Source organism: Pelobates fuscus, chromosome 3 (genome assembly GCF_036172605.1).
Source record: "Pelobates fuscus isolate aPelFus1 chromosome 3, aPelFus1.pri, whole genome shotgun sequence".
Lineage (NCBI taxonomy): Eukaryota > Metazoa > Chordata > Amphibia > Anura > Pelobatidae > Pelobates > Pelobates fuscus.
In genome coordinates this window covers 311351259-311377948 of record NC_086319.1, presented here as the reverse complement: position 1 = coordinate 311377948, position 26690 = coordinate 311351259, and the positions used below count along the sequence as shown (strand labels likewise).

At 36.6% G+C, this 26690-nt stretch overlaps 1 protein-coding gene across 2 annotated transcripts in view; it reads right to left on the bottom strand.

The window, feature by feature from the left end:
• The window catches only part of AKAP13 (A-kinase anchoring protein 13), a 294031-nt gene that overhangs the window by 56779 nt on the left and 210562 nt on the right, over positions 1-26690 (bottom strand). Inside the window, exons 10-18 of one of the 2 annotated variants that reach the window (XM_063448874.1) lie at positions 24973-25054; positions 22039-22172; positions 12576-12943; positions 9224-9277; positions 7722-7784; positions 6785-6980; positions 4345-4453; positions 2044-2163; positions 645-687 (exon numbers count right to left, since the gene is read on the bottom strand). In XM_063448874.1, the coding sequence (XP_063304944.1) occupies positions 645-687; positions 2044-2163; positions 4345-4453; positions 6785-6980; positions 7722-7784; positions 9224-9277; positions 12576-12943; positions 22039-22172; positions 24973-25054 (1169 nt within the window). The remainder of the gene's footprint in view (positions 1-644; positions 688-2043; positions 2164-4344; positions 4454-6784; positions 6981-7721; positions 7785-9223; positions 9278-12575; positions 12944-22038; positions 22173-24972; positions 25055-26690) is intronic. The other variant, XM_063448875.1, reaches the window with a different exon arrangement.

The window sequence follows — 26690 nt, the reverse complement described above, 5'->3', positions numbered from 1 at the left end:
TTGTAGAAAAGTACCAATGCTGGCATTGAGTATTGGCAGTAAAATATGGAAAACTTCTCATGAAAAATTAATGGATAAGAAAAACCACAGTAAGAGAGGTATGAAGTTCGCCTGCTGGACTACTTTATGCTAGAAGAGTTGATAATATGGAACCTTGAGAAGTTTCTCCAACTAACCTATCATGCCATAGTAAATCTCTGTCTAGGATTGAAATAAAGCATTGATAATGTACAGTCCTCTTTTTATGCTAATATTTGTTTTGATTACAACATATATAAGAGGCACCGTACTGTCAAACAATAATACCAGTTATATTAATAATCTCATGCTACCAGAAACATTGTGGTAGATAATATTGAAGACTAAAAATTATAAACTAATGAAAACATTGCATACTATTGTTCTCATTAAAATTACAGCTTGCGTTCCTGTCCTGGAAGAGTGGTGTGAAATTTCCAGCAACACATCTTTTCAGGAAACATTTAAATACATGCAATTATTATTTCCATGCAAAATAAAACAATAAGCTAGTCATATGTCATTTCTATTTCAAAATTCACCAGATTTACATTGGTCCTTTAAAAAGTTATGTAAGTGGTCAACTGTCCTGTTATGTATGTTTCTAGAATAAAATATCTGCTTACCTCTGAGACAAAGAGCTGCTTGTAATACTTAATGAGCGGGAGTCTGAAAAGTTACAGCAAATAATCAGAAAACATTTGGAACATGGTATATACACACACACACACAGACAGACACACACTCACTTATTAGACAATATAGTACATCTGAAAAGGATTTATCCTGCTCTCCAGGATTATCTTTCAATATCACTATTTACAACTAACCACTATTATCGCCAGAACAACAACTAAAGCTTATTGCATTTGTTCTGGTGAGTATAATAATTCCCTTCAGGTTTTCTGCAGTAAACACAGTCTTTTCAGAGAAAATGCAGTGTTTACATTACAGCCTAGGGATACCTCCACTTGCCACCCCTCAGTTGGCTACGACATGTGCTTCCTGGGGCAGTGCTGCACAATGCGCAACACTGCCATTCAGTGACTCCACCCTCTGCATAAAAGACACATAACTTTCCACATGGAGATGCATTGATTCACCTATAGTGTTCCTTTAATGTGTAAGGGTTATTTATATAGTAACCGGGACCACAGGTCTTATGGTTCACATAAATAGCTTTATAAATATTCATAGCCTGACTGCATGCACACTCTTAGGCGCTCAACTTGCACCTACTGTCACTGGGTCAATGAAAACAGTATGTTCGCTCAAACTTTAAATGTGCAATCTGTTTTATGCTCAAATCTCCTATACATTGGTCTGCTTTCCAGTGTTTGTCAGACCTAACCATAACTCATGTCTGTGACATACTGTGTTTTTTTTATGTGTATTTTCATTCAATCGTCTACCACCATGAATCTTTCTGAAAATACAGTGTAGATTTGTTTTAATATTTTTTTTCCAGATATCGCTTGTAATGTTTAATAGTTCTAACAATTCATTGGATATCTACCACCATGTAAATCATTATCAGCTGTGTAAAGTGCAATGAATGATGCCTTCCTGACTTCATGCATAGTTTTTTTTTCACAAACGAGGTATCAGAAGTATCTTATTTATGTATATAAGGGCACAGATCAGAGATAGCACTGACTTTTACAGGAAGAACTTAATTTAGAAAACACTTTAACCCAAAAAGGAAACTAATAAAATGGTGCAAAAAAAGTGCTACATTTTAGTCAAATTTAAATTCTTTATGAAATGAGCACTTCATATCTTCACTAGCAATTAATTCTGACTTTCCCACTGAATACAATTAAAAATAAAAAATAAAAACAAGATAGACTGATGATGACATATAGCTCAGACAATGATGCAGAATTAAATACACATGCACAAGCAGCCAAAGCAAAGCATACACTTGTATCACCAGATGACGTATTGATACATGTATCAGAAATATCAGATCTCACAATGGGTTTGAACATACGGTAGTTCTCAGGTCGAGTGACAATTACTTACTATCAGACTCCTCATCACTGGACGAAGAGCCAATAGAAAACATATGCTTAGACTTAGGAACAAGCGGAGAGATGCTGAAGGAGAAGGAAATTCGCCTCTTTGGTCGTATCCGTCCCTGAGCTGAGAAGTGGGTTAACAGCAGATGTTAGAGCATGCATATTCAATACAAGCAAGAGAAGCATGCAGGGCTATTCACTAAGCCAAGATTTGAAGAGAACTGAGAAGGGGATTGCAAATTTTAGGCCAAAACCATCTCATTGTAAAAAAAATCATTCAACTTCGCTTTTTCAACCATGGCTATTTTATGCCTAAAATATGCATTTGCCTTGCCGATTTTCCACAGTATTCTGGTTTAGCAAATAACGTCTACATGGAGAAAAGAAGAAGCACAAGTACAGGCAGTAGCAGAGATGCAGCATGATGTGTTATGTTACATGACAAAGTAGATGAAAATATGTCCCTTAGTGGGTTACAGTTAATAAAAGGTGAAAAGTCAATGGAAAATGTTTGAATTATTTGCGTACCATTCATACAAAGATCATAAGCAGATTACTTAAGGAAAGAATGTCATTTCCAGTGGAACTTCCACCTCTTATTAAATGGCTAATAGAAGCTACGTCTAAGCAGTGATGGACACAAAATCTATTATGATGCCTTTAAACGAACACGCAGATTGTTGAACCATGTACTGATACAAATAACAGGGCTTACTTCAAAATGTTTAGACAGAAGTGTGGTGATTAACTTATAACTACACCTGGATACCAGAAAATTCAGGATTAACCTTCACCATTTTTTGTATTTTTATGCTTTTTTTTTTTTTTTTTAAAACAATTAATGGCAACAACTTGTAAATAAGCCTCAAATCCAAGGAAACATTCTGATGTTTAGAGTGGGTTCATCTTTTTTTTAGCACAGCAAAACATTTTAACAAAATCTGACTACATGCATATTATTATATATGTTTATTTAGGTAAAAAAAACTGTAAACTTTCTTTGGTGTAAACATAGGGTCTTTTTGTGCCTCTAATATTATATATAGGCAACTCCTATAGATATAAGGGGTAACGACTGAGGTCCTCTACTGTGCAACTTTATCACTCTCTACCGATGAGCTAACGGACGTTTCTGCTTAGGAACTTCCAGCTATTCGATTAGTGGTTGAGGCAGGGACTGGCAACTGTTTGGCTCTAGGTTAGGTTTGACTACAGCGAGCTTGGAATGTTTTGTGTAGCACTGTGGTGTTAGGATACGTATTCAAATAACCTCAGTTGAATATACACATAGGAACCTCATGGCCACTGCGCAATCCGACTGCACAGTGCAGGTACATTTTATGTTAAAAAAATAGCAACTACTTGGCATTACTAAGTGGGAGTGATGGGATAACTTTTCAGGCAGTAAAATCCTACAGAGTGCACAAAACAGGAAAAGTCATTATTACCAAGTGCAACAAGCAGGGCTAGCAGAGTGTCAGTTTTTTACTAAATTAAAATGACAGGTAAATTAAAGTTAAACAAATAGGGTATATGTATAAATGATGTAAGTCTCATTAAAATGTCTGACAATCACTCATGGAGTAATCAGTAAGTGAATTAACAATGATATTATTTTGTTCACAAAGCATGATCTATTAGTACATATATATATATATATATTTTAAGGGGCTTTACAAGCAAGCAGAAAAATGGCAAAGTGCAATTTTCTTATCCTTACACTGTGACTATTGGCGTGATGGCAGATATAGCATGGAGGTATTGCAAAAATTAGATATTAAAATAGGACATTTTTGTAATTTGTTTTGCAGTGTCTGATTAAAACGGATAATCAATAATCCGATCACTTTTTTTATTTCGTCACAGCTTTTTTTTTCTGGTAGTAATCATATATTTGTGCCAACACTATTTATTCTGCGATTGCACAAGAAGTAACGAAAGCAGCAGAATAAAATCATCTTTATAGATAAACTCCCTTCTTCTGAAGTTAAAATGTGCAGTTAAAAAAATAAATATTTTACACTACTAAATGTGCCCATTGGATTTTTAGTCTCTTCTAGCTCATGTAGCAAGTAGGATTAGCTATTTGCATCTGTTTACTACAATAAATGTGTACATATTCACTTAGAATTATTGAACAGAAAGACAGATGAAAAAAGAAAGGGGTTTACAGTTTAGTGTCACTTTACAATATTTATAGTTGTGTGTCACCATCTTTTGAATCCTCTGAAATCTGTTTCCAGCCTTGATAACGTGTACCAGCTGATATACAAAGAGCAGGTCAGAGGCATATGATTTCACTCACTTTCTGTTGTTGGATGGCTGATTGTACTAAGTGACATGGACTTCGTCAAATGTGGAGGTGGAGCTGAACTGGAGTATATTAACCCACGCATATGGGATCTTTCGCAGTCCTGTTGTCAAAAGAACAAAAGGTTAATTATGATAAACTTTGAAATCTATCCAAATCTTTCTGCGGATTCAGTCGCTGGCAGTACAAATATGTGATATAATCACTAAGGAGTGTGGTCATTGCAATAACTCAATATCACTGAACTAACCTGTACCAAAAACCACAATTATAGGAGTAAAAGGAAAAGATGTAAAAGGGGCACTTCAAGCTGAATTTGACCCCCCTTTATTTTAATGTATTTTTGATAGGATACATACACGATACATACACAAAAAAAAAAAGTAATTCGCCATGTGTGGCAAATCCCTTATGCATGCAACACCATGATATAGTGGAGATCAATCAGCCAATGCATATTCTCCTAATGTTTTGAATGGAAGCACTGTGCATTTTGCATAATCATTAGAATGCACTGGTATGCCTAATGCACAACTTTGGTTACACACCTGGCACTGATAAAGGGTAAACCCCTCATTTATAGAAAGTTAAGATCAAGCCTGTGTTGAGAGTTATAGACTTAAAGACTTGAACAAGACAACAAACTTAATTTGGACCTCCTGTTTAATTTCGCACCACAAGCAGTCAATGAATGAGGAAACAACGGTGAGGTTACATGGGATATATCGTTTTTTCCTATTTTCTAATCTAACAATTTTCTTTATGCTTATATACCTTTTTATGATAAATAAATGATCCTTTTGACATTTATCATGGTTATAATGACTAAAGTATGTGTTTTTGCCATGAAAGCTCCCAGATGGGGAGGGGAAAATGAAGCATACTGCTGCAGTTTAAATGCAAAGAGACTAGAACGGCAAACTCCTAGTATGATAATCATAAATTATGTGATTATTTTTCTGATCAAAATTGGAATAACCAACCTATGGAGCATGCAAAGCCTTGCTATGTGGAATCCTACACTCATTCTCATTCTACCTAGTAAAGGAAGGCCAGATGAACAAGTAGTTTTTACTACAGGCTGTGATACTATTAACAGCCAAATTGTTAATTAGCTCAATAAGTCTCTAGAAATGTATATCTGTGATATCATGAATACTCTGGAGCAGTGGTTTCCAAACAGTGTGCTGTGGCAGACTGGTGTGCCTTAAACCATCTCAAAGTGTGGCGAGAAAACACACTGAAGTCAGGCTTGAAATAAGTAAAATGCATGGTTTAAATATTGTCAGCATTAAAATTGGGTTCACCATCCAATTAGGACAATTTGATTGCATTGCAAGTATATTTTTGTTTCAACTAAAGGTTTTAAGAAAATATGATGTTTAGAAACTGGTCATAAAGGTAAACAGAAAAAAGTAAGTGAGCTTTGGCCCAAAAAAGATTGGGTACCACTGTTCTAGAGAAACAGACTAATGTGGGATTCATATGATGTAAACATTCTTAATAAACCAGAAAAGGGGCACAGGAAAGCAGCACCTTCTGGGTGTCCTCAAACTCGTATGGTGGTGAGTCAGTATGGAAAATATGAAGACAGAAAACAGAATATAGTGTAGTATATTCTGGATAAAATCCTCAGGCATAAAATCAGGAAGGTCCAGGTAAGATAAAAAAATAGTTTTATTTAAAACAAAGAAAACAAAAGCAATACCATAAAAAACCCTAACGCGTTTCCCCCAAAGGGGCTTTTTTAAAACAAAAATAAATAAATAAATAAATAAAAAGCCCCTTTGGGTGATACATGTTAGTGTTTTTATTTTATGGTTTTATTATCTTTGTTTTAAATAAAACTGTTTTTTTTTTTACTTTACCTGGACCTTCCTGATTTTATGCCTTAAGATTTTATCCCGAGGAGTCACACTTTCTACCTCCTTGATGGGGAGGAAACCACCTACGCTACACAGGATTGAGCAAAAAAACAATTTCTTTGCTCTCCTTTTGTAAATATACCTACTTTTATTTTACTTTCGTAACAAAACAGAGAGCACAATTTTTCTGTTTTTTATTCTCATTTTATGTATTTGGTGAATATCTGTGACACTGAAATTTGGAGGGATATACCCGTGAACGCTCGACACGGATGCATTTATCTGGAGCCGAACATAAGCCCAGGAAAAAAGTGTAATTTTTCTTATTTTACCTCACCACCTGCAGAATATACTACACTATATTCTGTCTTCATATTTTCCATACTGACTCAACACCATGCGGGTTTGAGGACACCCAGAAGACACTGCTTCTGTGTGCCATTTCCTGACCTTTAGCTAGTTACTGCCAGATAGAAGATACTCTGGTTTGGGAAGTACCAGCTGCCATACCCGGATCTGACATGCACTAGGAACCTCACCATTGCACGTATTCTTTATAAACCAGTTACCTTCTGCTGGAATGTCCTTTTTGATCTTTGATCAGATTCTTGTTCTTCTTCTGTGAGAGAAACCAAGGACCCTCTGTCCTCTCCTTCATAATTTTGTCTTCCACGGAAATTCCTGGAGCTGCTGTTAGAAGACTCCAGTGTACTTGTTGGGCTCTGACTATCTTCAGCATCCCCTGCTAAACCTTCCAGGCTGTAACTACACAAATAGCATGCTGTTGGGTGAGCTGTACTACCAACAGAAGATCGCAAACTAAAATGCACACTTAAAAAGCTGACAAGTCAACGTTTTTTTTTTTTTTAAATGGCAAGCATAGTTATATGAGCTACAACTGCAAACAGGCAAAAATATACTGGTTAGTTAGCAAGTAGAATTCTGTTGAGTGCCACAATGTTTATACACATACTCCAGCCTCAGCTCAGTTTTCAAGGTAATTAATCAGGTATAGGCATACTACACATACATGGGAGAGAAGCATTGCAGCGGAACAACCCCAATGCATCCTTTCCAAACAGGTTCAAAAGACCATCTATCCTTTTGTTGAAAACCCACTTTACAAACTTTAATTGTATAAAGCAATACGACTAATACATAGTGTCAGAAGGCCACTATCGGTAATACATATGTCCCACTAATGAAGGTGAGCACAGCCACTGGAACACAGAACTCATGTGTCAAAGAATACAAAATAACATCCCAGCAAGAAGTTTATAAAAAGTCTGAACATGAAAAACTATCCTTGACTGTTATGGACAGAGCTAATCTAAAGATATTTAATACGCGGAAGAATCATACTAAATGAGGAGAACCTGTTGAGTTGCAATTGGCTTCATGCTGAGAGCAAAGGGACACACTGACAAAGCAGATCCAAAACAGCAGCTCTTGGCTTAAGCACAAGGAAGGGTAAAAGCTATTTTCACCTGTCACTTAATACTATACCTTCTATAGTTAAAGTCACCACCAATAGAAGTGTATTGTGCATCAGAAGGACACCAGCTCATACTAGGTAAGTAACCACAAAGAAAGGGGAAATGGAATATGTTAATGGATGGTAATGCAAATAACATGAAGATGAAGAGTTAATGACCAATGAGATAATGAGCTATAATTAGATAGGACTCTGGGGTACCAGAAAGTGCCGTAGAAATTGGTTATAATAATGTCACAGGAAATTATGTGAAAGGGAATGCTTTATGCCGTAATATGCACAGATAAATTTATTTATGGTGGGTGTGGGGTAGTTTTTTGGTTTTTTTTTTGTCAATGGTCAGATGAAAAAGAAGCAATGTGTACTTTTTTCTGAAGAGAAAATGGAACAGTGGAATTCTAACCACCCCAACTCTACACGGAATATAAATAACTGCCACTCAAACATGCCCAGTAAAGCATGCGATGGGCGCACACGCATGCTCATATATGTTCTTGGTACACGTGTGAGGCTTCATGTTCAAAGATGTAAATTATCACACATTACAGAGTTGATAACTCTGTTTTGTACTTTGCACACTGGACATTTTCATAGAATCCTACATTTGCTGGAAAAGGGTTACCAGATACAGATATATTTTTCTCCCTGTAACTGAGTGGTTAGTGGTTAAACATAGCCCCACATTATTATAATATGGAATATCTGCAGATTTACATTGCATAGTATATATAATATATACCCAGCACTACTGCAAAGAGGCAAGGTTACTGTATTTAGACTGAAATAGCCTTCAAACAATTTACACTTAAAAAGCAGTAACTTTACAGAAGGAACTCTCAATGCTTCACAAGCTTTCTGATTGGGTCTTATACTAAATATTAAAAAATACAAAATGGGTAAGTATTCCAAAAGTAGAAATATATATATTTAGTGAATAAGCCACAAATGCATAGATGTACACTCACAAGAAGTATGAGTTAACACACATATCAAGGTACCTCCCCTCGATATGTTAGGGGGTTAGATCCTCTTTTCTTGAATATTAAAGGATTAATAAGGATTAAAGCGCGTAGGACCTATATTTGCTTTTATTTGTTAATTGCAGAAAAAAACCTTTTGAGGGAAGGGACCCTAAAATGCCTGTCAACTCCTACTTCTTTTGAGTGCACATCTATGCAGTTGAGGCTTATTCACTAAATAGTCTTGAACTATTGTGTTTTTCGACATCAGTCGTATTTAATATTTGGTTGTAAAGAGACCACACAGAAAGGTTTTAAGGAAGGGCAGCCATTGTCATTTCCAGCACATTAAAAGTTAAGCATTTCTATACAATCAAAGGTGATATTTGCAAGACGTGCTGTGAGAGAAATGTATATGTGACACTTGTATATTTTACATATATATTCTTAATATTAGATCATTGGGTCTTATACTAGTCAACTGGTGTCACACACCAAGTGTGAAGGTTAGTAAATGTGAGCAGGTAAGTATAGATAATCTGTTAGCTTGATACCTTCTTCTATGAGCTGAAGGCCTCCTTACAACATCCCCCAGAGCTCGCAATGAACTGAAAATGAATCATGAACAGTGATCAGAATTGAGCAGAAGAGAATGAAATGAAACAGTGTATACAGGTAATGACTGGAGAGTGACGCACAGTGACTTTAATTGAGAGAGACCCACTAGGCCGCAGGTAGAGTATTACACTAGTACAAACACATCTTCCATGTTTAAGTTACAGGTCAATGTAAGTTCTGGCAAATGTTTTGTAGCGCTGTTTAAGCTTCTTATTAACTCATTTTATAACACAAAAACATGGCTGATGGTTTCAAATAAGCAATGCAGAAGTGATTTTGTTACATCTGGTCTGTATTAGTGATCATTGCTGTGTATGTGGGTTTCTTTAGCACAAAAGCCTTGCAATGTTTCCCCATTTGCAATTTCAATATGATCACATCTAATCTATGTCAAAACTCCCTTACTTAGCAGTTTTCAAAGCCATGTGTTATAATTCTATAGGATGTTAAGCACAATTAATTAGCTGTACGGTTTGCACATATAATATTATTGTCAAACAAATTCAGCCCAAAAGGGCAGAATATAATGTTGATACATGCCCATGGTTTTCAGGTTTAAAATAACCAACGCATATTTTATGATGGGGCACAAGGAGTAGCCAGGGTCCTGTGGTGTGTGGAACAGACTGGATGGGCTCTACACATTTACCGGTATGTCAAAAATTCCAACAACATATTACTCATGTACCTAATGCTCAGTGTGCATACTGTCCTTTGATGGCAGGTTCACGTAGTGAAATTGCAATTTAAGATTAAACCGCATACTCTATTTAAGATATGAAATGCTAAGAACTCAAGGCAATAAAATCAGGATTTATTTGTTCCAGGGTAATTGTTACACCCTATAAGTCTTGGAATGACCAGATACTGACAGTTACACATATCCTTAGATCACTGCAGGAAAATCTGGCAACGCAAAATCTGGTTCAAAAGCATTTTGGTGCCAAAGTTAGCGAACAGAGCCTTAGGCAGACTTTGTATTTACTGCATCTGAGTCAAAGGTCTTATAAATTTACATACAACTGGTGAAGTTGGGAGGACTACAGACTGCTAAAATAAGCATGCACTCCTGTTTACTACCCATTACTCCGCCTGCATCAAGTTGTAACATATTATCGGTAATTGAGCACAAATGTTAATAAATAATCCCCCTAATTTCCATATACTGACGAAGCTTGGTTTCATGGACTGTTCGTAAAGGGGCACTGTACACCATCTAATAAAATATTGAAGAGCACCTATAACGGTGTCAAACTCTTTTTCATGAGATGCTCCATATTCTTATATATTTTTATTAAAGGAACAATCTGGGCACCATAATAACTTAATCTCAAACATTGCAAATGAAGAGGCGAAATAGATGCTTTGGGTTTTTTCTCTCCTCTTCTCTGTATGATTTCTCTATACTGCCTGCCAGGTGAAAAGGAGAAGATTATAATGCTGATTGGCAGGGACCAATGAAAGAGGCGCGGAGTTGAAGAATTTGGAAGATGAGGATTTCAACATTTAAATTTTAATATTTGTTTATTGAAGAAAAAAAAAATACTCATCTGTGGGTAAAGACTTTGCCCTCAAATGGACTTAAAGGGACACTCCAGACACAGTTTGCTGAAGTGCCTTATGTGTGAAGAGTGTGTCTTTTTTTACACAAAATAATACTCTTTAAACGTAACCATGTTACAAACCCTACCTATCAATCAGATGACTCAGTGGAGCTACACTCAAGAGATAGACACTAGCAAAGAGCATCTGCATTGCAAAGACTTCACATTGAGCTACATTGGGAAGTCTGTGATGGGACAGCCACAGAAAGCCTGGGCTGGTTTAGAAGAGGAGGGCTGCAGACATCAGAACAGTAGGTTTTGCAAGCTGTTTTTAAATATATCCCCATTAAAAAAAAAAAAAAAAAAAAGCCAAGTTAAATTCATAAATGTTCTTCTTGGTGGTATATTTACTAAACAGTAATTTTTTGTATTCGGGCAGTTAACATCAACTTTCTTCATGGTGTGAACCTGGGGCAGGGATCCAGCTGACCTGGGTAGATTTTTTTTCTCAGCCTCCTTCCCTTACTCATCTTCTTCTATTCTCTCTTTTGTTTGTCTACTTCTACTCTGCCACCTTTTCAGGCCTTTAATGGCAGTTCTGTTGGGAGCGTACTCGGGATGGTATCTCACCCTTGTCTACTGTTGGTATCAGACCCTCTTACTTTTAGATTTGATTCTTGTTACAGTGAAAATTGTTTTAATTTGTTCCTCTATTACATTGTACTGAGCAAAGCCTTGATAAAACCAATAAAACAATAAATGTTGCTCATATATGCCAGTTGAAAACATCACTGAAGAGTATTCTTTTATAAGAAACCGAGTTACTTTACTGTGACATCTGTAACTTTGTACATATAAGAGACAGGTGCAAGTGAGTTATCAATGTACTTGCATTTTTTTTTTCCTTCTACACACTTTTTTTTTTTACATACTAATCTTTCATTTTCTGCAACATACTGTTTTTCAACATCAGATGACTCTTTCTGATTGAAATTACGCTAGTAATATTTATCAATTTACTTATGCATTATGAAAGGTTTATCCACCATTAGCTTTGGTTTTATAGCAAACAGTACGAATTAATGCTAAATAACTTTTTAATGCTACAGGAAAAAAGCAACAAGCAATCTAGGGTTGAAAAACATACCTATTGCTATTTCAATTTTGCCTCAAGAAAGGTTAAATTTCTTGTTACTTAAAGGACCACTATAGTGCCAGGAAAACAAACTGTTTTTCCTGGCACTATAGTGTCAATAGGTCCCCCCCACCATCATGGCCCCTCTCCTGCCGGGCTCTAGGGGGATAAGGGGGTTAAAGGCTTACCTTTCTCCAGCGCCGGGCTCCCTCGGCGCTGGGGACTCTCCGCCTTCTTGCAAATTAATATTTATAGTTCTGTGTATTTATGGAATTATGTGCTTTTTATCCTGATTACCAAGAAACTCAAATCTGTAAAATCTTCTTTGTTTCAGGTGTACTGTCACCAACTTATTTTCCAGAACCTGAACTTCAAAAGACCCTGATTAATAGACATTGCTAACAATTGTACGTTGAAACGGAGCATGGAATGCATATCTATTTATTTAGTGAAGTTAGAATAATTTGAATCTCAATTTAGAAATGAATGTATAGGAATCAGGTTTGAGATCCAATTTTCCACTTTCCAGAAAATGACTGATTTAGGTGCTTTCAAATTCTGAACATTGGGAGTTACAACGTACAAACTGTTTTGCAATATTATTCTTACCTCCTGCGATTGATCCCTGTATCACTGCCTGAAGGTTTACCAGGCTCCCAGCTGTGCCGCCTGAATGGAGAAAGTGAGCGCATGGAGCTCTTAGACCTGGATGAAGCTGCAGAAACTTCGGTAATGCTGTCCATCTCCTCTCCTTCCATCTCCGATACCTCAGTATGTTCACTTTCTCTTTCCTCCACAGATGCGGTCACCGTACTACTGCAGCAGCTGTCTAGGCTGTGCCTATCCTTGTGCCTTTTCAAGTTCAAGCCAGGCGGAAGTGAAATATCACTGCCGCGGGAAGAGTTCCTTCCAAGAGACGTAGTGTCATCTGTCGATGAACAGGAACTAGTGGCATCACAGAGGGACTGTTCTTCAAGCTGAAAACAAAAAACATATCATAACCCTAAGATAATTTTTTTAGATAGAATACCAGATCTTCAAATGATTACAGATTATTACATACATTACATAATCTGGTTTATTAGGGGATTAAGTGGCTCTCTACAAAATGTGGGAAAATGTACCAATGTTGTAGTGAGTAACAGACGACTTATCAGAGCCAAGACTCAATGTTCTGATTTTGGCAGTGGGAAATGTTTGTAGTTGGCCCGGATGAAGAATCTAAGCTCTATATTATACAACTGAGTTTACAGACCACCTGTTTTTTAGGTGTTATTTTTGGATTTTTTTTTTTTTTGTTTTCTTCACAAATTGCCAGTTAAAACAAAGGTAATATTTGGTAAGCTTTCACAATCTTTGAGTTTCCCTATGACAACAGCAATATTTGTGTTTAGCGTGCACTGTTGTAAAATTATTGCTTGACCCACAGATAATTCTGGGAAATATGGAGAAATTAGTCCGTGTACTGTTCCTAATCTATGAAAGGTGTTAATAAAAGCAATTTAATATTTGTAAGGCATCACTTAACATATCAATTCATGAAATGATAGCTTGGCTGAAATGTGCTGCTTCATTCAAACGTTATACCACAAGGCACACTGTAACTGTAAATAGCCCAATGTTACTAGAAGAAAATGCTGATAAAAAAAAAAAAAAAAAAAAAAACACACATGGCTGAGCATAAAAGGAAGTCTTGTTTATATACATCTGGGGTGCCTGGAACTTGTTGTTACTTACTCAATGACACTGTATGTTCAGTTCAATATTATAAAATAATTATTTTGTTTTTAAAGGAGGTATTTGTTTAAATTATGTAATCTGAGACATCTATAATTAAAGGGACACTCCAGGCACCCAGATTACTTCTGCACATTGGAGTGGTCTGGGTGCCAACTCCCACTACTCCTAACCCTGCAACTGTAATTATTGCAGTTTTTTTTTTATAAATTGCAATAATTACATTGCAGGGTTAACTCCACCTCTAGTGGCTGTCTACTAGACAGCCACTAGAGGTCACTTCCTGGATTATAGCAAGGATGCTAGAGCATCGCTGGACGTCCTTACGCTGTGTGAGGACCTCCAGCGACGCTCATTTCCCCATAGGAAAGCATGGAAATTATTTTTTAAGGCTTTCCTATGGGGAGACTTAATGCGCATGCGCTGCATTGGCGCGCATGCGCATTAGGTCTCATCGGCCGGTGGGCGGGATCAGTCTTGCCCAACGGCCGACGCAATGAAGAGGAGGAGCGGCGCGGAGGAGGAGACAGCGGCGAGGGACATCGCCGCTGCCTCAGGTAAGTGACTGAAGGGGTTTTCACCCCTTCAGTAACCGGGGATTGGGGGGTGGGAGGGAGAGGGACCCTCCAGTGCCAGGAAAACACTGGAGATTCCCTTTAAATACTTTTAACATAGCTCTTTTCTACCAAAAGGGATTCAAAGCTCTTTAACAACATTTTAGGATTTAACAAAATAAGCTGGTGATTAAGAGATATTACTGTCAACCAATGTATTACTCCTTTTTTATCTATGTCTGGAAGATGAAAGGCTGAGTGAACCCTGCAATCCGGACGGTGGAAGAAATAGATATATGATAAAATATTTGCTTAATAGAAATTTTTTTCCCCTTTCAGAGCGCCAAGATTTTCAACGTTTCTTTTTTTTTTCCTTCTTCTTTGAAAAGTAGGGTTTCCACACAAAATGATTCTATCATGGTTATCTTGATGGAAAATCTATTATTAACTAATAGAATGAAAAAGAGAGAAAAACTCAACAATTTTATATTATATATATATATATAAAATGGATGTGTAATATGTTATTTACAATAAATAGACTTATTTTATTTTTTAATTCATAAAAGTAATATTTTGGAGATTTTGTTTTCTGGTGTGCAGCTGAGTATCCTGGCAGTTCGTTCACACAGGGAAATCAATGATACATTACATACAGAATCGTGTGGGTTAAACATTTATTTTAATCATGTGATATTTCGCATACAAGCTCTGACTGTACTGTTATTGACCTACAAAGAATGTTAGTAGTGATGATTCTTTATGAGCATAAAGAAATAATAAAAACTCCACAAAGCAGACAAAAAAAAAAAAAAAATATGGCTGTGCACACTAGGAAGTGATCTCATCCAGTACTCATCCTTCTGTGAAACACTGTTGCAATATCTGTGATCAGTGCACAGATTTGTTTTACACAGTAGAAAATAAACTACATTGTAGCAACACAAGTCTCTTAGAAATAAACACATTCTAGCAAAGACCACTGAAAAAAAAAAAGAAAATATGAAAAAGAAACAAAAAGGGAAAAAAAACAGGCAGAAAGGAAATGGAACAAGAGGCCAGTGTTAAGTCGAAGAATGTACTTTCTGCTACAACCAAATATTTTACTGGCTCAAAGCCTAACCAATTCTGCATCTATTCACTTAACACCTGCAATGCATTACGTTAACCATGAATGCATAAGCCGGCAGGGCAGGAAGGCATGCCTATTCCTTTACTAATGCTAACACATATCAAACAGAGAGCCATAAACATCAGGCCTCAGTTGGGCCAACTGCCCGCTCCAGCTGCTGGTGGAATAGAATATTATGGAGATATCTTGGCTGAGGATGATTGGAGATTTGAGGATGGGGGGGGGGGGGGAGAAGCAAAGTGTTGTCAATCTCACAGAGCAATTAATAGACAAAAGAGCTGCACGGTCTATAGTAGACACCCCTACAATATGGCTTAGAAACAGTTTGAGGACTGGCCTGGGTTCTGGGAATCACTACAGGAGGTTTTAACCTTTACACTTTTCTGGACCATGGTTAACCAATTCCTTGCTACTATGATTTTCCTGAAGAGTTTAATGGCCTAAAGCACAACTTAAAGTCAGTAATTTACAAGTATGTTACACTGGAAATAGCGGTTTAAATTTAACGAGGAGCTGTCTAACTTGAGTTTCTGATGGTTTTATAGTGCAATCACCACTTTAAATACTATTTATTATAGTGTTGTCACATTATAAGCAGAAGTGAATATATTAAATAAACTTCTGTCATCCAAGTTTTTCAAGCAATGGGTGTCAACACTTTATGTTTAAATTTTTCTACACTTTGTCGTAATCTCTTTTTCCTCACCATTCCCCCTGTTCCTGAAAACCCTGTCCTCTCACGGTCCCATCTGTCGATTTACACATAACTTTGCAGTAATATTGGTAAGAAAGCTTTGTGATAACAAGATCCTTTTTTTTTTTTTTTTTTTTTTTTAATGTCATGGATAAATTACATCAGAAAACAGTTTACTGTTTTACTTAACCAGAGCAAAAACCTCATTGGGAGAGGGAGAGAGTGTGTGTGTGTGTGTGTGTGCATTTTCCTTGATATAAATTGTAATAGCACCAAGATGGCAGCAACACTCCTCTTTTAGAAACGGAATATTGCACATGCACTCTGTCAGCACAGCCAGGTCTAACATGGTGTTCGAGCATAGGAAGGGGATGAGTAAAGTCACAGACAGGGAGAGCCTTAAAGTTTCAATCATTAAGTGAGGGAGGGCGAGGATTTCCGGTCATTTACAGAAGATGACATCACACAGTCTGGGCTGTGGTCTCTTTCTACCCTGTGGAAAATGATTGCTGTTAACCAGCGCTGGATTTATTAGAGAGCCTTTTTATGTACACACAATGAACATACAGTTTACGAGTAGTCTGCAGATAATATTGGTCTTCAAATGTATAAGCTGACTTTCAATAAAAGCAGAGAATTAAAAATGATACATATCTTTTTACAAAACATATCTGAGAAAGGGTTAACTATAATTACCCCTATTCCCCACAGCCAGCCAAAAAGAGGTGCGGTCAGGCAGCAGCAAAAGGGCAGCTGTTACAGAAGGCTGCTTCAATGCCACATTAGTGGATTAATTGACGAGAGCCATATGGGCTGAATGTTGATCTTTCCTACTGCCCTAGTGTGACCAAGACAGCAACCGCAAAGTTTTAATGGGATCCTCTCTCCAACACATGAATTTAAAATGTGCCTTTCCCTACCCACTGGAAAGAAGTGCACAGAATGGATACGATGAGTCATATGCTACCAATTGCCAGATTCATGTATAACATACACGACACTGCAACAGGATTTTGAATTTGAAATTTGTTATAATCTTGAGTTTGATATTGCACTGAAGTCATGTCACCAAAAACTATTTTCCTAAAACCTGTCAGGCCTAGTTAGTGGATTACTGCAATAGCATGGGATTTAAAAAAAAATGTGCACAACGTAAATAACTTTATCTAGAAAGATAGCAAGCAGTAAAAAACAAAACAAAAACAAAAAAAAAAAAAAAATAAGTTGTCAACATCTTCAAGGTGAGTGTAGCTCAAGGGGAAATGAGCATTTAAAATTTCCCATCTCAGGCTAAACTCCGCCACCCCACATTAACACAGATACAAATCACTTAAATCCAAAATTCAGACTGCAATTCTATTTCAAACAGGAGATTCATATTATTATTATTAATCTTTCTATACTTATTGCCATAGCAGCAAATTACAAACACACAAACAAAAATGTATTGACACTGGGCACAAAGCTCACGAAAAGAACATAGTTGGAACAAGGCAGAGATCTTATTGATATTTAATCACTTTAATTTGATTCTTTCTCCATTCTTTAGTGCTTTTATTTCTATAAGAGTTTAGTTATTCAGTTATTATTTATTATAATTCCGTTTTTCAAATTGTTCACTGTTTAGCGGATACCAGGATCCAGATTCAGTCTCACCTGCTTTTTGAATCTTACTCTGTTTAAAACGTTTACATGTTTTTGTAGGGGTATTTACGGTTGTTGGTGTAAGGCGCCTGAAGTAGCGTATTTACTCGAGGCCCCTAATTTTACCCGAAAAACTGGGTAAACTTATTGACTCGAGTATAAGACTAGGGTGGGAAATGCAGCAGCTACTGGTAAATTTCTAAATAAAATTAGATCCCCCCAAAAATATATTAATTGAATATTTATTTACAGTGTGTGTATATAATGAATGCAGTGTGTGTGTGTATATAATGAATGCAGTGTGTGTGTGTATATAATGAATGCAGTGTGTGTGTGTATATAATGAATGCAGTGTGTGTGTGTATATAATGAATGCAGTGTGTGTGTGTATATAATGAATGCAGTGTGTGTGTGTATATAATGAATGCAGTGTGTGTATATGAATGCAGTGTATATATAATGCAGTGTATATTAATGCAGTGTGTATATTAATGCAGTGTGTGTGTGTATGAATGCAGTGTGTGTATATAATGCAGTGTGTGTAATGAATGCACTGTGTGTATATAATGCAGTGTGTGTATGTATGAATGCAGTGTGTGTATGTATGAATGCAGTGTGTGTGTGTGTGTGTGTGTGTGTGTATGAATGCAGTGTGTGTAACCTTGGTGGGGGGTGGGCATTTTTATTATTTTTTTATTATTATTATATTAATATAACATGTTATTTTTATTTTAGTATTATTACATTTTTATTTTAATCTTATTAAAATGTTTCTTTACATTTTTTGTCCCCCCTCCCTGCTTGATACATGGCCAGGGTGGGGGGCTCTCATTCCCTGGTGGTCCAGTGGATGGGCTGTGCAGGTTACTTACCTTTCCTGCAGCTCCTTTAAGCTCCCTTCTCCTCCATTCCGGCCAGCTCCCCGGAGCTGGACAGCATGGATGAGAAGGGAGCTGACAGGAGCTGCAGGAAAGGTAAGTAACAGCTTGCTGCCAGCCCCCAACAGGACCGCCGGGCTTGTAATGAGCCCGGCGGTCCTGGTCTGTATGATGGCAATGTAAGCTGCCATAATACAGACAGTGACTCGAGTATAAGACGAGTGGGGGTTTTTCAGCACAAAGAATGTGCCGAAAAACTTGTCTTATACTCGAGTATATACGGTACTTATTATTTATTCTTGTGTTTATATTAGTAATTTTGAGTTGGTTTAGTTTCCTCGCTTTTCTACAAAGGTTTATACCTTATACACCATTTCTTTAGAGATTGTTTCCATTTGTGTAATTGATGTAAGGTTCATACTGTGTCTGAATCACTACTTACAGATTTTGATTCTCAGTGCTGGCAGCAGCCATTTTGGCAATACCTATACTAGCCAACCATCTGAACTGCGAGTATGAATATTGCTTTTTGTCACATAAATTATCTCTGGTATAAATGCATAACAAATGCGGTTTACATTCAGAACTGGTTGATAACTGAATAACTTCCCTCTGCCAAAGTGTCACAGTCATAGCAGTTTATCTCAGTTTTTGACAATTTTTAAGTTGAAATTTAGCTTTTTGTATAAGTGTTTTTCTTATAATAGCATTCTTATAATAGCATCTTTTCAGTTAAAAATAAACTGTAAAATTGGATACATCCCGAGACACATTACTATACATCATATTACAGTGGAATCTCGGAACCCGAACGATCCCTTACCCGCACAATTCGGTAGTCGAACATATCAAGCGGCACTGACCTCTCTTTGTTAAACTCATTACTACTCACAGTTGAGTACATACTTACTCAGCTTTACAATATTTAACATATTATGGACTACACTCTTTAAAGGAGAATAATTGGCGTGAATCACTGGGAATAAGCAAAACTTGGTGAACTCACTATTGATACATGTGGTTGGTCACACACTAGGGAGAGAGAGGGTTAATTTTCCCTGTTAAGACACAGAGCACGCACTTCACACCTACTAAATGTATCCCTTAAGACCCATCCAAGTCATGAACCTGATAAATCTAGCGTGGAGTTGTTGCCGCTAGGGCTGTAGATCTGTGTAAAACTACTGTAGATGATAATTTTGGGGGTATGGAATGGATTAATCAAAATTACATACATTCTTATGGGAAATTTTAATTCAGTTCTCAAACAAATTGGAACTCGAACAGCCTTCTGGAACTGATTAAGTTCGAGTTCCGAGGTTCCACTGTATTTTATATCATATTTTGTTTAACTGGTACAATGAATAGAGGGAATAACTTGAAAAGTGGAGAATATGGTCAAGTCACTTAGATGCAAATAAAATGACATTTAAGAATGTTCCTCTGGGAAAATGAAAATGTGTAGGCAAAGGACCAAGTACCAGTTTATTATCAATCACTGCCTATGACCCATCTGCAACCTGGCACACAAAAAAATCATCCTCCCATGAGGAAAATCAATTTGTAAAAAAAAAAGTCTGTAACCAATTATTGTGAAACAAATTCAGACTCTGCCATTAATTAAGATTAAGATAACATTCTACTTCTGTCATATAAGGACATGAAAGTCAATTTCACACATATGGCTAAATGTATGAAATATGGCTGAAAAAACTTTGATAAATCTCAAAGAAATGCAATCAATACTGAGTGCGCAGAATGAATACAGCAACGTGTGAACCCCAAATTGGACTTAAAGATTGTCCAATATAGGTTAGAATTACAGAAAGGGATTAAATACAATTCAAGACAACAGTTTAGATATGGCAAGCCTTAAATGGACACTCCAGACCCCTAAAGCACTTTAGCTTGCTGGAAAGCTTTATTTGTGGAAAATATGCCCTTTTTTTTCAGTTTAAAAAAATTGCAAATATTAATAGAAAATAACACTTTAAAAAATTATACTGGTTACACCCTTTTGGCATTCAAGCAGATTACATGTTCTGTTACTTCCTGGTTTGGTTAAAGGGACTCTCCAGGCACCCAGACCACTTCTGCTTATTGGAGTGGTCTGGGTGCCAACTCCCATCACCCTTAACCCTGCAAGTGTAATTATCGCAGTTTCTATAAACTTCAATAATTACCTTGCAGGGTTAAGTCCTTCTCCAATAATTACCTTGCAGGGTTAAGTCCTTTAAACGACGCTGGACGTCCTCACGCTATGCATGAGGACCTCCAGCGTCGCCAGAATCCCCATAGGAAAGCATTGAATAAAGCGGATGTTGGCGGGGAAGGAGCGTGGGCGGAGCCTGACCCAGCGCGAGGGACATCATGGGATGGGAGGGAGAGGGGCACTGCAGGATTATGCAGTGCCAGGAAAGCAGGAGTCCCTTTAGGTCACTGGAGCTAACCTCAAGAGGCAGCAATTACCCAGAGCACCTGCCTTGCGAAGACTTATCACTTAGCTGAATTGGGAAGTCTGTGATTGGACAGCCACAGAAAGTCTCGGCAGTGTTAGAAAGGGAGGGCTACCAAAGGCAGCAGGACAAGTGAACGGTTTGTTTCTCAAGCTGTTTTTAGATACCACCCCTCCACTTCTCCCCCCCGCAGAAAGCAAAAATTAAATACATGCATATTGTCATTGGGGGTATATATACTAAACCGTACATTTTCTTTATAAACAAACAAAAAAAAGTGATATTCCACCATTTTACAACCCATGGAAATATATAAGATCTATATAAGATGACTTCATGTTAAAATAAACTACACTGTATACACACACACAGACATATATATATATATATATATATATATATATATATATATATATATATATATATATATATATATCCTTGTTTTTTGCCAATTTGTAAGTGTTTTAGACTGGGTTTTTCACCTTCTTTTGGAGCAACAGCAAAAACATATGTGTGAAAGGTTGAACTTGATGGACCCAAGTCTATTTTCTATACTATATTATGTTATATATATATATATATATATATATATATACATACATACACACACACACACACACACATTTATAAACATATGCTTAGTAGTTGTGCAGAGAATTAAAAAAAAATCCCAGTTTATCCTTGGTTTAGACGAGTTCACAATCCAGTCCCCAGGTACACTTACAGACTTTCATAGAGCAAGTGGGAAATGAATACATCTAGGACTGATGGTGCACCTCGAGGACTGGGTTAAGAAGGATTAGTGTAGACGCTCTCTAAAATAAGCAGGTTCTCAGAAAAACAACTGCCCTTTATCTGAAACACATCACAATCTTAAGTAAAATGGCATTTTACAGAGTAGAAGTAGAATATAGTATTCACACAGTATAGAACGAGTTCAAAAATAAGAACTAGAATCTGAAAATTTAACAACTCACCTTTGTGAAAACCATTTCATCCAAGATTTCGGGAGGCACGCAAATTAAATCTGCGTCACTCACAGAATCCCTAGTCAGCATTTGTCGAGATGAGCTTTCTGTACCCAACCTGTCCTCCACAATCTGCTGGCAATCTGGTGGCAAGAAAATGAATTCTTAACATTAGGGCTGATTTACATGTTTCACATAAATTGCTACATTTCTAAAGAGCCTTATTTACTGTAAGACCACACAGCTCGTTCTACTGAAAATGATCATCAAGTATTGCAAAATTCTATTTCCACTTGAAAAGATTAGAAAATAATTGCTCCAAACTGTCAAATCCACATTTTAACATGATAAAATAACCCGATTTAAAAGTAAAATTTATCTTCAGATGGCCTTGCTACATTATTAAAGTTATCTTTGAAATAAACTGCCAAGTATACGCAGACACAATAATAACAGACAGACTGCAAGCTGGCTTTTCAAAAGACATACAGAAAAAGAACTGGTTGAAAATCTGTTAGTTGACACTCGCATGGAAAACCCACAAGGAATCGCAAGAATCATTATTACAATAATGTGATAATGAGCAATACAGTAAATGGAAGCAGAGCTGTACAGTGACAGAAGAGGCCTTCATGGGAAAATTAAAAGAAAACAAAAGATAAAACTTAAAGGACCACTATAGTCACCCAGACCACTTCAGCTCAATGAAGTGGTCTGGGTGCCAGGTCCCCCAGGTTTTAATCCTTCAGATATAAACATAGAAATTTGAGAGAAACTGCTATGTTTACATTGCAGGGTTAATCCAGCCTCTAGTGTCTGGTTACAATTACACGTCTGTTAGTCCACCCATTGTACAGCGCCACGGGATCTGATGGCGCTATATAAATAATAATAAACTTTAAAATTCACATTTTAACATGATGAAAGAACCAGATTTAAAAAGTAAAATGAATCTTCAGACAGTCTTGCTATATTACTGAACTATTAACAATAAAGCACTAGTTAACACCTTACTACTAAAAAATATTTTTACAAATTTTATATCTATCTATTCTTATGTTTAGAAATATCACGTGTACTCTCGGAAAACACACAGAAACCTTAGTTTATTATTGCAATGGCAAATCCTGCAGTGAGAAGGCGGAATATGATTCGTAGTGGCGAACTTTGGCAACATAGATGTTTTCAAACTATATTTCCCATGATGCCAAATTGTGAGCATTTTGTAGTGCCAAAGATAACCAACTTGAATCTTAATGAACTCCACAGACTAGCATGGAATATTTAATTTAATTTTAGAAGATAGAAAGCAGACGCAAGTCGTCTGATTAGCTATCTCTGTTCTGTGTTATAAAAAACAAATATGCAATATCTTTAGAAGTGTTCTCTTAGTAGCACTAAAACATTTTTAAATGTCAGTTATAGTTCCCATAATCTTAAAATCACAGAGAGGAAATGTGAAAAAGGAAAACAAACCCCCCACCCCCACAAAAAAAAAATTAAAAAACTCTCTCAGACTTGGTCAGCAAGTCAGTTGGTTCTCTTAAAAGCATTCAGCTAAAATACATGAGAAAAAATATATAATAATAAAATACATGCTCAATGGCAAACTGCAGGTATCAGAGTAAGAATACTTTCCTAAATAGATACCATACAATAATAGTGAAACAATGCACTATTGATTAGGCCAATAATTTGGCTTTATAATTACACAATCTTCAATCCATTTAAAATATGTGATTTGATTTTCAGTAGTGTTTGGCTACATATATATTTCTTTAAATGGATACACAAGCCTGGAAATTGTACTTTCCTTTGTATTCACTACACAAATAAAATTTTATAATTAAAAAGATACCTATGTTTGACGTCTCTTTATTTGCTTCAAATTCCCAGGCCTCAAAGGATCTCTACTGTGCTCTACTCAAACAAGGAAGTGACTCACTTAACTTGTAAGCCCACTTAAAGGGAAGATCTAGGCAATGTAAACACTTCATCTAATTAAAGTGGTTATGGTGCCTGAGGTCTCCTGGCATTGTCTCTCCTGTCAGTGTTAAACCCCCCCCCCCCCAGCCCCCCCCCCCCCCCGCCCCCCGCCAAAATGAATTAACATCTTTGCAGAATATCTGATGCATTATTTTTGCCCCAAAATTTGCAATAATAAAAAAAAAAAAAAAAAAACTGTCTGAGCCACCTATTCCTAGTGTCACCCGTCAAAATGTCATGATGACCGGCTGGAGGGGGCCTTCACAAAGTATGACGGGAAGCTGCTTGCTGGGAGCACTAAGCAGCTTCATGTCACACTAGGTAGAGGTTAAAGAAGATCCTCTATACTGCGGTCCTTAAGGTCAAGCTACATCACGGAATAGGTGTAAGAGACACATAGTGGGTGAGGGAAGAGAGATGCAATAGACACACATAAGGCTGCAAGAGATCACAAAGGAGGCAAGACATGCATATGGCTGTTATATTTAGCTGTCCTCCCCCCTCCCCCATCCCGCAGTTACACGCAAGGTCAAGCAGACCTACCCAATGCTATACCAAATGTACAAGTGGGGACTCTGGGAAGACAATGCAACAATGTGTAAGCTTCAATGCCAACATATATTGGATTACTGTGACACTGAATGTGAACTGCAACCTATGTTATTTAAATCACCACTGTACAATGCGTTGATCACAAAAAAAAAATCTGTATGAGACATTGTTGCACAATTATGATGTCATACCTGCGAGACTCCCCCCTCCCTTTCTGTACCCCTAACCCCCTTTTAAACACAAAAATAAAAATTGTCAAATTGAAAAAATATATGGGCATATCTTATATTCCAGTGTGTTCTATATTCTGAAAATTAAATTGCTTAAAAAAAACAAAAAAACACAACAACAACAAGAATAACTAACCGTGACTTAATCTACACATTGTATGTAATGTGTGAGTACCTGCAGTGTCATTTGATTGTTTTGATCCAAGCAGGTCTGTGTGTGAACAGGGGTCTATAGGACAGCAGCTCTCTCTGTTGATCTGGAAAAGAAGAAAATTTAAAAAATAAGTAGTATAAATAATGTAACATGTATATATATATAAATAAAAGCAAATAAATGCTTTTTTGAACAAAAAGAAAAAAGTTTTATATCAATTCTAGGACTCTGAATTGCTTCTGGTAACGATGACAGTGTCTTGCAAAATTAAAAGATAGGTAATTAGTGTAAACTGGATAGGAAAATATTTGGTTAGTTAAAAACCATTTTAAATAAAATTGGTACAGCAAAGGTAATTCTGAGCACAGATAATAAAACATTAATATAGATATTCAGTAAAAAAAAAAAAAAAGAATCGACAGAAGACAGCATACAATGTAAGATAATGATCTAGATCACAATGCCAAAGCAAATGAACATTTTCAAAATAAGTATCACGGACTTTGAAAAGAACAACATATTTTAATGGGAAATTTTTGTAAACAAGATAAATATATTTATCGCCAGGACATTCCTGGAATCATTAACAAATTTTAATGAAAAGAATATTAAATAATACACAAATGTTTAAAGGGACATGCTGGAACATAACCATTCAGTGAGTGGTAGCGGTCGTCTCCTAGAGCGGCTGGCAGTAATCTGTAAAATGGTTTAAGAGTGGTTTGACACTTACCTTGCTGTGCTGGGCACCCACAACCCTTCCAGTGTGAGTTGCTATGACAAAGTGAAAAGTTCATACTTTCATTTTTAGGTCAACTAATACAAGCTTTGGAAAGTATTTCTTGGTTCATCTGGCTCTCTGAATGTTTAGGCCGAAATAGCCAAGTTGGAAAATAAAAGTCGTGTTGATAATTTTTTTTATAATTTGGTTATTTTGGGTCAAAATGTGCAATGCTCCTCACTGCCTTTGAGTTTAGACACAGAGTGAAACCCTTTAATTACCATTAAGTAAGAATTTGTTTCTAGAGCAGATTTGAGAATTTTGGCAACATTAATCCTAGTCCTTTCTTTACAGCTGCACACTGAATGGTTTGTACCGTGTGTTTAGTATTACTGCCGCAGGTTTTAAGAAAATTGGTTAGCAATATGTGGCTTACTGGATGTTTTTGTACTTTAACTTCGATTACTAAACCTAGGAACACTGTACATCTACTTTCCAACTGTCTTCCACTTTCTCTCCATATTTTGGCATGAAGGTGCAGACCCAAGCAAGACAAGGGGAGGGCCCTGTGTCTAGTAACTTGCTCAGCCAAATGAATCACAGGAAAATGACCCTTTAAAAAGTACCAAACTAGTTGCTTCTTTTAATCTGAGCAAGTAGATGTATTCTAAAGTTTTACACAACTGAAACGTATTGCTGGAGGGACTACACATCTGCTATGATATAGGACACCTGTATTACATCATTGGCATAAATTATTCATCAACTTCCTGAAATCTGAAAAAGTAATTGCACAACATTTGCATTCAAATTTTCTTTTACTGTAATATTAATCTTTTGCTTGCATATTAATGACCTCCATAATAAAAGAATGAATAACTTGTCAACCTGTCAGCAGTGCCCCTATCCATCCTTAACATATGCATTCTGAAAAAGATGAATGTTTGTAGCAAATGACGAACATTCTAAGAGGAGCATAATATCTTTTTATTCATTTTTATTTTTTATTTGTTAAGGC